This window comes from Erpetoichthys calabaricus, chromosome 10 (genome assembly GCF_900747795.2).
Source record: "Erpetoichthys calabaricus chromosome 10, fErpCal1.3, whole genome shotgun sequence".
NCBI classification, from domain to species: Eukaryota; Metazoa; Chordata; class Cladistia; order Polypteriformes; family Polypteridae; genus Erpetoichthys; species Erpetoichthys calabaricus.
The window spans coordinates 10445466-10457890 of record NC_041403.2 but is presented as its reverse complement, the minus strand read 5'-3'; the positions used below and the strand labels follow the sequence as shown (position 1 = coordinate 10457890).

At 39.1% G+C, this 12425-nt stretch overlaps 1 protein-coding gene across 1 annotated transcript in view; it reads left to right on the top strand.

The window, feature by feature from the left end:
- scp2a (sterol carrier protein 2a) overlaps positions 1-11962 on the top strand; it is a 128028-nt gene extending 116066 nt beyond the window's left edge. The window contains exon 16 of the mRNA XM_028810867.2: positions 8909-11962. Within this exon, the coding sequence (XP_028666700.2) occupies positions 8909-9004 (96 nt within the window). The 3' untranslated portion in view covers positions 9005-11962. The remainder of the gene's footprint in view (positions 1-8908) is intronic.
- The last annotated feature ends 463 nt before the right edge of the window (positions 11963-12425 follow it).

The following is a 12425-nucleotide window of genomic DNA, read 5'->3' as shown; positions in this document are numbered from 1 at the left end:
GTTAGAAGGAGGATTTTGAAATCTGCCCTAAACTTAACCAGGAGCCAGTGTAAAGTTTTAAGAACTGGAGTTATGTGTTCGTATTTTCTTGTTCTTGTAATAATTCTTGTAGCCGCATTTTGGATTAACTGGAGGCTGTATATAGAATAGTTTGAACATCCAGTGAACACCGCATTGCAGTAGTCAATCCTACTAGAGATAAATGCATGAATTAATTTCTCAGAATCCTGTTTATTTAGAAAGCGCCTTAATTTCCTAACATTTTTAAGATGGAAGAAACCTAGGACAACTTTGTAATATGCTCTTTAAATGACATGCTAGAGTCAAAGATAACTCCTAGATTGCGGGCTGATTCAGTAAAATTAATTGGGATTCCAACTGAGTTAAATGATGACAAAATATTGTTATGATCAGCGTCATTCCCTCTAACAATTAACATCTCTGTTTTATCGGTGTTTAAAGACAAGTAGTTCTCATCCATCCACTTCTTTAATTCACTAACTAATTAAAGACAACATCGGAGAAACTTCATTTGATTTAAATGAAAGGTATAACTGGATATCATCTGCATACGAGTGAAAATTAACATTATGTTTCCTAATGATAGATCCCAGTGGAAGCATGTAAAGTGAAAACAGTAAAGGTCCCAGTACTGAGCCCTGCGGGACACCATATTGAACTTCTGTGTATAATAATGGAGTCCTGTCAGCACATTTCTGTACATATTGGAATCGATTTGATAAGTAAGAACTAAACCAAGCGAGCACGGTGCCTGTAAGCCCTCATTTTCTAGCCTGTGTAGTAAAATGGAATGGTCAAACATTAGAATCATATTGCCCTGTTTTAGCACGTCACTTCCACAGTCAACCTCAATTTTGTAATTTTGAATGGTTATCCTGTATCGTCATAAAAGGTTATAGCTGTCTGCCTCTTAAACACACTCCTTCACAACACAGTTTGGAATAGATTTTCTACTTCACTGATCTGTTTTTGATCAACTGTTGGGGTAAGAACAGATTTTTAAAACACTTATCGAGCATTATAAAGGTGGTGTTCTGCTCCTGATCCTGTTCTGATTCACTCATAAACCATCATAGTGGCAATCAAAAGCTGATTTCCTTTCTCTTTGATAACAGTGGACGATAATGATAATGGTTGCATTTCTGATTTCCTTTTATTATTATAACAACTTTAAAATTGCCATTTTAAGGAACATTTTCAATGATGGCAATACACATTTAGCTGCCTAAATCAATGCAATGCAGTAAATGAGGTGTCTTGATGGAAGTACTTAAATGTATAATAGGATTAGGGACACAGGATGGTAAATAAGAATGTTCTCATTAAAGGGAAAGTGTCAGATGGGATTACATCGACGTTTTTTGAGTTTTTAATATTTTTCTAAAAGCACCAGTGATAGTACTTTTCTCCTGGCTTATCTTAACTATCCATTTTAACTTTTTTTTCCCCCCCACATAGTTTTAAGCACTGCCTGTGGTGTGTGTTGATTAAGAGGGTGTCTTTTGGTATACTCACACTAGGCATATTAGTTCTGTGCCATGCCTGAACATGATTGTCCCCTACTCCCCTGCTAGCCTGCACTCGCACAGTGCTTTAACATTCTGAGCCCTAGCACGCTTTCTTCATCATCATGTGATCTAGTGTAAAGCCAAAACAAGATCTGAACATGGAGTGACAGCATGCATTTCAAAATGATTTTCCCTATTTTATGGATTTTTTTTTTTGTTTATTTGTGTAGGGCAGAATAGCGTTCTACCCTCTTACAGATTTATTGAGTGTGCAGTGCAGTGTTTTGCTGTTAATCGTGTTGTATGTACTAAAAGATTTTTACAGAAACCAGTAATATTAAAGGAGTAATGTGCAGCTTTTTTTTTTTTTGCCAACTTAAATTCATGTTCATCTGTAAGGTGAGAATGAAGACCTGTTTTTAACTCCTAACAGTGTTAAATGAAATGACATTGCATCATTGACGTCTGTGTTCGGGCATGTTTAGCAGTCACACTTGTCCCAAATCCTACTGAACCATGCCCAAGCCTGCCTCTTCTAAGCGGTCCAGGGCACGGCACAGTATGGTTGGCCTGGCATGGTGCAATTGCACTAGTCAAACAAACTACACTTTGTTTTAGGTTACCTGCGGACAAACATGCTTGGGCATGGAACAAATTGCAAATATGAGTATACCCTTTTTGCTGTCAGTGTGTTGGCATTTTCTGACTTTTGGGATAATATATATAATTTTGCTTATGGAAGGATTTTGATAAAATAATATATATAATTTTGCTTATGGAAGGATTTTGATAAAATATTAACATTTGTACTACACAGCAATGACACAAATACACTTTAATAAAATAAACATTCGTCTGTGTGTCCGTTCAATTGTGAGCTCTCTGCCATTCCAAATGATGGTGCATCACTAACATTTTAGTAATAAAATAAACTGCATTTTTCATTCCAACAGATGGCACGTCACAAACACTGCTTTAACAGATCCCATACAGTTAATTCATAATAAACAATTCTCCTTCTCGGTCTTGTCATACCCGGATCAAACCATTAATTTAGAGAGTGAGATGCCAGGGATCCCACAATACAATATGATGCTACAGTTATATTGCATTTTTTAATGTTTTGCATTACATTCAGTTTTGTGATTTGAATCCATGAAATACTGCAATTTTTTCCCATGTTTGTTTATGTCAGTTCACATACCCCCCCACCTCTAGTGGGTATATGATTGAAAGATTGAAGCTGTTGGATGTTTAAACTGCTAGAGCTTCTGATTTGTGGGTTTAATTGCTGTGATAAGGCCAAGTGAACCGCAAAAACTCAGATATTTTAGGTAGAATGCCCAGAGGGGACTGGGCGGTCTCGTGGCCTGGAACCCCTACAGATTTTATTTTTTTCTCCAGCCTTCTGGAGTTTTTTTTTTGTTTTTTCTGTCCACCCTGGCCATCGGACCTTACTCCTTTCTATGTTAACTAATGTTGTCTTATTTTAATTTCTTATTTTGTCTTTTATTTTTCTTCTCTTCATTATGTAAAGCACTTTGAGCTACTTTTTGTATGAAAATGTGCTATATAAATAAATGTTATTGTTGTATATAACAACAACATTTATTTCTATAGCACATTTATATACAAACAATGTAGGTCAAAGTGCTTTACATGATGAAGAAAGAGGGGGAAAAAAGACAAAATAAATAAGAATTAAAATTATGGAACACTAATTAACATAGAATAAAAGTAAGGTCCGATGGCCAGGGAGGACAGAAAAAAAAAAAAAAAAAAAAAACTCCTGACGGCTGGAGAAAAAATAAAATCTGCAGGGGTAACGAGGCCACGAGACCACCCAGCCCCCTCTAGGCATTCTACCCAACTTAAATGACCTCAATCAGTCCTCATGGTATTCATGGTTCTTATGGAAGAACTTGATGATGACGGTCATGTTGATTTCTGGCCTTTTAATCCTTCAATGTGAGGACAACATGGTGCTTTGATTAGGTGGTGGTGGCGCAGATCGCCACCACAGACAACCGGAAAAAGGGGTAAGTACGGATTTTGGAGCCACCATGAATAATAATGATAATTAATTGAATATACAGAGCATCAGGATTTAACTAAGATGAAGCTATGAGAGAGCCATTTTAAAGTAATGTTTTTTAAAGTGCTCCACTGTATTAGCCTTGCAAATTTCTGTCAGTGTCCCTATTAGTGACCTTAAGTAAGAAAAATAAAAGATGTGACATTGAAATAGAAATTATTTCAATGCTAAATGTAACTTCTACAGTTTGAACTTATTTCAGTTTCAAACCAAATAATAAACGAGAGCCATAAAACTTAAGAGACTATTTGCCAGCATTGCTTCAGTAAAATAGTTTGTTCCATTTTCAAATGCCAGCAGTTTGCAGACACACTTGAAACATATTCATACCAGTGCTTTGATCAATCGATGGCCCTCCATTTCTGCGTTGTTGACCTCAGTACTACATCTGGGTCATGGCAGAGGAGTATCTTAGAATCCTTTGCCAAAGCAAAGTACACTAGAGACAGTACCATGTGGGAAAACATTCAGTTATTCGCTTTTTGGCGGAGGCTGTACTACCATTTAAACAACATCCAAAAAGCCAGCGTTTAAAGCTTTAATGCTCAATTTAGTTAATAAAATGAAGCTCTCAGGAGGAAGGCACTTTTCTCATGCTGCTTTTCCTGATCTTTAAAATAGAGTAAGAGTGATTGTTCTTGAAGAAGCCATCTCTGATTTCCCCTGTGAAACATCGTGTTCTGTCATGACTCCATTTCTGACCCTGACCATCCATTATGTCACATTTGACTGCCAGTTTAAATTTGGATATTTACAAGCACTGCACATGCCAGAAAAACACACAGCTGACATTCTAGCAGAGAGAGCCTTGGGTCTACTTTTGTTTTTCTTTCTTTCTCCAAATTGGGGCCTGGAAGGGAACAGACTCTTGCATAACAACAGACAATGGCATGAAAATTATGGCAGTAATTGGAGGATAACACTGGCCATGGTTTAAAGGCTTTGGACAGTACAACTGGAAGCATTGCCACCAGAGGGGTTTTCAGGAAAGCCTGACATAACTGTATTAGCCAGCCCTCCTGGTACAGAACCCCCATTGTCCGCCTTGGGATTTTTATAAGTGGTTAGTAACCCAAGGCCTTTTATTAATTCATGTTTATAAGCCTCCCTTTTCTTTGAAGCATTTGTTACAAGCAAATTTACCTTGTTTATTTAAATAAAACATACTCACTGTTTCATTTGGCAGCTTCTATAGGCTACTGTTGGTTAGACGGTGCAAGATACTATTTGTTTAAAGATACAAAATGCACATAAACCATCTGTTTAAAAAAATAAATGAATGAAAACTTCCTTATAACCCCCAACCCTTAGGAAAACAAGAAGAATGTACTTTTATGCAGCCCAAAATCACAAAAGGATGGAATCAATGGGCATTAAAAGGTCCTGTTTCCTTGATAGCTCCCCTGTAGCCATAACTCTCTAAAAAGACAAAAAAAAAAAAAACACTCCCAAAAAGCAATTCAAAGAGAAGACCCCCTTCTGAGTAGGTTGAGTGTGCAATGGGTGTCAGAAAACAGGGTAAGTACAAGACACACTACAGAATACAAGTAGTCCTCTTCTCATAGCTAGATAGCCAATCTATCTTTGCCACTACAGTGATCCCCAGGCTATATCACGGTTCAGCTATCGCGCCCCCGCTACATCGCGGTTTTATTAATACTATTATTACTAGGGGGCTCGGCACCCTGCTCGCTTCTCTTGCCTACCCCCGGGTTTGGTTTACCGGATAAACAATTTAAAGAGATTATTTTCATGGAAATTGTTACATATGCATTATTTTCATTTTTACTTTAAAACTTTTGTAAAAACAATACTTGTCCTTTATTTCTTGCCCCGGGCGTGGTTAAATCTCTTTCTCGCGGGACTTGCTCGCGTTGTGAAGTGGGGGTCTGAACACATGCTAAAGAGATGCAATCTGTTCAGCTGGTGTCTTGCTGCTGCTGCTGGCCAGCTGTGTGTTGTGCTTGTCACGCTTTACGTCAATCACTTAAAAGCCTGTACAGCAGCTGTCCTTTTGCCACTTCGCGTCTCTGCTGCTCGCTTTGTGAAGGTGGGGGAGCTGAACGCACACTAAGCAGAAGTGGACAGATCAGCTACTGGCTTTGTGCTGCTTCTACCAAGATTCCTGTTCTGCTTGTCACTCTGTGCGTTCTGAAGGAGGAGGAGTGGGGTGGTGAGGGCTGCACACACGCTAAGGAGAGGTGCTCGGATCATCCGCTGGGTTTCTGCAGCTGCTGCTGGCAAGCTGCGTGTTCTGCTTGTCGTTGTTTTAAGAGCTGGGAGCACCTGAAGTTTGTCTGCCAAAAGCATTCCAACAACTGCTAGGTTAGATGTCAGTGAACTTGTTTTAAATTGTTTGTAAGCAGGGCGTGTCGTCAAAGTGTCCGAGATGATCTGGTCTTGATCGCTTTGCTCAAACCGCTACGCTCCTGCCACTTCGTTTTGTGAGGGGGGGGGGGGGGGGTCGCTGAATGCACGCTAAGTGGACTTTGTGCTGCTTCTGCCAAGATGCTTGTTCTGCTTGTCGCTCTGCCCATCAATCATTTAAAAGCCTGTACAGCAGCTGTTCTCGCTTTTCTGTCGCACTGCCTTGTCTTGCGTGATGTTAAAATGTTTTATAATAGAGAGATGTTACTCATATCCGTAGCCTGACATCCACATATCATATGTGTTTACAAAATGTGTTTTAATAAGTTTACATGTGTTTAAAGCGTGTGGGAGGGGTATTTAAAGGCTTAAACTATAAAAAAAAAAAAAAGTGTATGTTTATATGGTCTTTCTATATCGCGGATTTTCACCTATCGCTGATGGGTCTGGAACGTAACTTCGGCGATAGGCCGGGGAACACTATAATACGATATAATCTGTACCTGCACAGCAGTCCTCCTCGGTTGTAGGCAGAGTGCCACGACAACTACCAGGGCAAGATGCAAGAATATACTGCACTAAACAAAAAAATTAGCACCCTCGAAGATACAGATCAGTTAAAGCACTCAAAAATAAAGCAGAAACTGATCAACATAATCGAAACAAAAATATCTGTCCCTTAATTAATTGTAGAATCATGGCCAGAGGTGAAAATTGTAAGAAAGAGAGTCAAAGACAAAGTCTGACACAATCACAGTCCTGGAAAGACCACTGCCATCTACGAGGGACGTTCAGAAAGTTACCACACTTTTTTTAACTCTATTAAGAATTTCAAAAACAAATGACATCACATTTCTACATTGTCACCTTCCTTTGCGATACAATTTTTCCTAGTGCTGTACCAACTTTTTAATGGCCATCAGCAGCAAATGTTTTTGGTTGAGTGCGTAGCCACTGATGCACCACTGCTTTGACATCATCATCATCACATGAAAATCTTCTTCCCATTAAAGCGGAAATCCGATGGCACTAAATCCGGAATGTGAGCTGGGTGTTCCATAATCTCCCACTTTAATTGTCTGAGGGTTTCCAATGTGTGGGCTACAGTGTGGATGCGATCTTGTCGTGCAACAACACAGTTCCCTTTGACAGATTTCCTCCTCTTCGCAGGTTTCAATTCTCTCTGAAGCGTGTCGCAATACATTGCACTTGTGACAGTTGTTCCACATTCCTGATAGGTTTCAAGAATAGGCCCTTGAGAGTCCCAGAAAACGGTCCACATCAACTTTCCTGCCAACGGTTGCATCTTGAAATTCTTTGCTACAGGAGATGATGGATGCTTCCATTGCATACTCTGCCACTTGCTTTCGGGCTCGTAATGGGGAACCCACGTTTCATCACCAATGACTATCTGCTGCAGCAAATTTTTACCACCTTCACGATAACAGGCCAAGCGTCGGGAACAAATGTCTAAGCGCTGTCGGTCATGAATCAGGGCATAGGCAGATCCAACACTCGCATTCAGCTCTCCTGCAACCTCTTCCACTGTTGTTCTTCTGTTTTTGCGAATCAGTTCCAGGGTTGGTTCTTCATTCCTCGTGGTCATGGCTATAGCTGGCTGTCTGGAGCACTCTGCATCCGTCACACAAGTAGACCATTTTCGGACATTTCAATCCACTCATAGACGATTCAACGAGAGAATACTTTATCCCATACTGAGCACACATGCTGAAATGAATTGGTGTTCCCGGCACATCATCTGCCGACAGAGTGTATGACAGAACGCCGTTCATCTTTGGTGCAATTTATAAGTTTCGCAGTTATCTTCGCTGCAGAGTTACAGCTCTTATTCCAAACTGCAAGGACAGCAGGCTTGCCAGACAGAACAAATCACATGACACTGTCATACACGACCAAGCACTACTCCTCTCTCCTTCACCATTTCCAACAAAAATATAAAAGTGAAGAAACTTTTTGAACATCCCTCGTAGCAGCCTAGTCCCTCCTGGGCAGATTCTACAGCAGAGTCTGTGCTGGGCCAACAAATTCTGTTGAGAGGACCCTTCTATCTGATGATTGCAAAGCTCCTTTATCTGAGATGATCTCTAATTGGGGTATGCCAAACTAAAGTAGTGCGTCTTCAGCCTGAATTTAAAAGCCGTGGGGGGGTTGTTGGGGTGCCTTTTATATTAGCAGGCAGGAAAACACGGGTGTAATCTTCAGCATATTTTGGTAAGTTATACAAATAATATAAACCGTCCACCCACACATGTTCATACCACATTATTGTTTAGTCAGCATGGTGTGCATATTACAATCATCTTCTCAGTTTTGCCCCCTTTTGACCTATTCATCTTTCATTAGCCTCTGAGGCTAAGAATCTGCGCTGGCATCCCGAAGGTTGCCGGTTCGAGTCTCCATCACTGCCAAAAGAGATGCTACTCTGCTGGGCCCTTGAGCATGGACCTTAACCTTCAATTGCTCCAGGGGCGCTGTACAATGGCTTACCCAGCGCTCTGACCCCAAGGTGTATGTGAAAAGATGCATTTCACTGTGTGTTGTCCTGTATAACTATGTATGTGACAAATAAATTATTATTATTTTCAATAAGACTGAATTGCAATGTGAAGACAGGTGCATGTATTAAAATTATACTTACTGATTGACTGATGCTTTTATACAAGGTGACTTACAACATTTAAGGTATTGAATTGGTTCCATTTGTTTGGAACACAGGCAGGTGAAGTGAGTTGCTCATGGTCACATGGTGCTAGTAGTGGGATTTGAATCCACAGACTTAGGGTTTGAAGTCTGAAGCCCGTACCACTTTACCACACTGCCTAATTATACTTTAAGGAGGTTTGTTTGGTTTAAAAGGTGATCTGATTCTAACTGCTCCGTCTTATTCTTTTGACAGGCATTTTTCCAGGGGAAGCTGAAGATCACTGGAAACATGGGAATGGCAATGAAGCTTCAGAGTTTGCAACTTCAGCCGGGCAAAGCAAAGCTGTAATAGAGAGAATGTGGTTCCCTGTAACTGTTGTCCTGCCACTTGCCCTCTGCTGCACGGAGAGCCAAACTTGACATACTAGCTTGTCTACAGAGTGAAACTGGAAAGGGTGGGTGGGGGGCATGACTCAACAGCTCAGAAATAATTCCTTTCTTATTTGACTCACTAATTGCAGTGCATTAAAAATGGCAGCCACAGTATAGACTTGCACTCGGGCTGTGCTAGTATTGCATCTTGATTTTTAGAGATCTCTTTTGTAATACAGCAGAATTTTTCATAGGTCATCCTAATCATGGACCTGTGAGCATTTTAATGTTTCTGGACCTTACATTTTGTTTATTTCTAATTTTACTTTGAATGTTATTCCAACACACTGAAAACAGATTTTTTTTTCTTTTTAAACAACCAGTTTACATATTGGTCATCAGATCTGAAGGCAAAATAAATTTACAAGAGTGCATTATTGTTGTTTTCTATTAGATTATATATATGTATATTTCCCTTTATATTTATAATCTCCATTGCTGCTAATACATGAGAGCACTTAGTAAAAATGTGTAAAAAGTGTGAGTGTACGGCTAGCAACCTGACGTTTGTGTCCTCTCTTACATGGTGGACGATGAAAGATATGTTCCCTTATCCCACACTGCGTTCAGCCATTCAGGTTAAAAAAAATAAATAAATGTACAAATCAGTAATAACACCTAGTAAAGCAATACAAGTCAAGTTGTCTAAGTTACGTTCATAGCTGCATGGTTACATTTGTAAAGTCTGCACTTCGACCATCTCGGTGCAGTATTCCTAAAAGCTACATTTTAAATGTTCCCATGAAATACAGTACTGCTATACTTTATTCCCTTAAGATGAGAAGTCTGCTTTCTGTTCTTGGTTTTTGTTTTTCTTGGCTTAAGGAGTTTAAAGCTATTTCAAATTGATGCTCTGGTATGGAACCCATAAACATGTTGAGTTCAGCTGCCAGTTACATCTAATTTGCAATGACTCTCCTCTTGGCAAATTACAGTGTGTAACTGTAGCCATGTCTGATTAATTCCTCATTACTGTAGTCCTGCACATTTGAAGGGGGTTTAGCCTTTTATATATACCTTCTCCATAATTAAACTTCCCCGCTCCCTGAGGAGAGGGAGGGGGCATCGTAACTGTTGTCCCAATTATGGTGGGAAAGAGACATTCTGGATTTACATTTCTAGAAAAATCATGTTTTGTATGCAAGGGTGATGGTATGGTAGAAAGAATTGCACAAAACAATGTCTACAGGATTTGAAATTAAAAAACAGGACAAGTCGTTTTCTAGGTGGGTCAGACTTTAATGTACATTTACTAAATCAGCATAGCAGCTGCTTTTCTTTTTTCTCTCTTGAATAATGTTTAAACTCTAAAGGAGAAAAAGGCATTTTAATTTAAGGACTTGAAACCATTTTTTCCTCATTTTTTATGATGTGTGTGTTAGCACTTACTGTGTTTCCTAGGTTAATATTCTGTAATTAATGGTCCTCTCATACCAATTTGGCTAAAAGTAACGTTCTTAAAAGGTTTCAGTAGAATATTGTGTTGTCAGCCGGCGCTCCACACCACTTAATACCTCAACTCGCATTTAAATTGGATTTTGGTGTCCTTGTCACTTCCCTTTAATTATGCTGCATACTGCAGGTAACTGCTGGCGTCTTCTCTTTTAATTTATAGGGGTTATAACTTTGCATATCCCTACCAAGTCAACTGCGCTTTAACACCAAAGTACTTGGGAGCAAAATACACAGAGCCTGTCTTGTTGGACTGCAGGTTAAGGTTCTCAGTAGCCATAAAAAATGCAGTATTAAATGGAGTTTTATAAAATATTAAACATGGATTGTAATGGAGTCTTATTAACTACACTATTAAAGGCAGGTTTTAACTGTCCAGTATATAGAAAAGCCACTTTTTTTTAAGGCAAAATAACTGAGCACCTTCTGCTTTAGAAGAACAGTTATGTAGAAAGTCTGATGACAGAGACAAGGCAAGGATTGACTGGATCCATCGATATTTGAGATTGTATACAGCAACTTTGCAGTGCTGAAACATTGAAGGAGGGATCTTTTAAAATGAAGCAGTCACACTAGCTGTTTATAATAATCTAATTATTTGATAATCCGATTTCAGTGAATGTGTCATTATGATCTATGGCCAGCGTGTTAAGTGATTCTGAACTTGCATTCAGTATCACGATTGTATGGATGTGCATGGTTTTAGCATTAAGATTAAATAAATGTGTATACCTAAAGATTAAATTCAGTGTCCATGTCTTGGGACATTTGACCCAAATCAAGTCCTGTGGCAGTAACTATCATTTTTTGGGATAATTTAAACTGTGCCACTAACTTACTATTATAGGTGCATAGTGACACTTTTGAATGATCAGGCATTTGAGTGAGTAGTTGCCAGACAAGGAAATTAACACAAAGTGGTTTAAAGTAAAGTACGTTAAAGCTGATGTAAAGTAGAAGTCAGCCAGCAAGTGCGTGGAATGTTCTAGACTTTCCTAATCACGAACTTGTAGTATGTGTAAATTGTTCCCCTCTGTAAAAACAAGTCAGTTTAATCTGCTTGCTATGTATTTTATTTTTAAACCCAAAGAGCCTACATTTCTGATTCTGTGTTTATTTCTAAACTTAATGGATTCATTTTTTTCTGAAATGTCTGTGAGTTCAGAAACGGATTTCAAAGAGCAAGGAATGCATTTACTAATAAAGGAACTACTAGCAAGTAGTTGAAGTAAGTAAGAAAATAAATTTAAAAAATTGTGTGAAGGGTTTAACAGAGCTGCCTTCATTCCTTTTTTGAGTTGTTAGATTTGGGGCCTGATAACTTCACAAGTGTTTAATTTGTAATCTTTGCTTTAGGTGTTGGCAATGAATAATGCTGTATGTAATAATGACAATAATAAATTAAAAATAGTTTTCTCTTAAATGTATGTGTTGCTCATTTTTATACGCAGTCCTGCTAATTTGGCCGATGGGGGGGGCGGGGGGGAATGAGTGTGCTTCTTCCTAAGTTTAGGAGTATTGCAGCTCTTCCTAAAGTATATTCATGTGCTGAAGCGCTCGTGTGCCGCGAGGAAGGAAGTCACCGGCACTTTGGGGCTCACATTTTTGTAGTGTGTGTGTTGGACATTCCATTTTCTCTGTGGTTTTGCTTTTTATTTCTACTTTTTCAGCCTGGAATAATCTCTCGACACACCTTCCCTGTGTAAAGAGGATTTTGAGCTATGACTAAACACTAGCCAGAAGAAAAATAGTGGACTGATGGACAAGGAGCATGCAGCATGAAAGAACTCTGATGATGCCAGGCCATATTCTATTTCCAGCCAACTAATTCAAGAAGTTCAGGTAGCATTTTAAGGTTGATGGGCCCCCCATATTTTAAATGCACA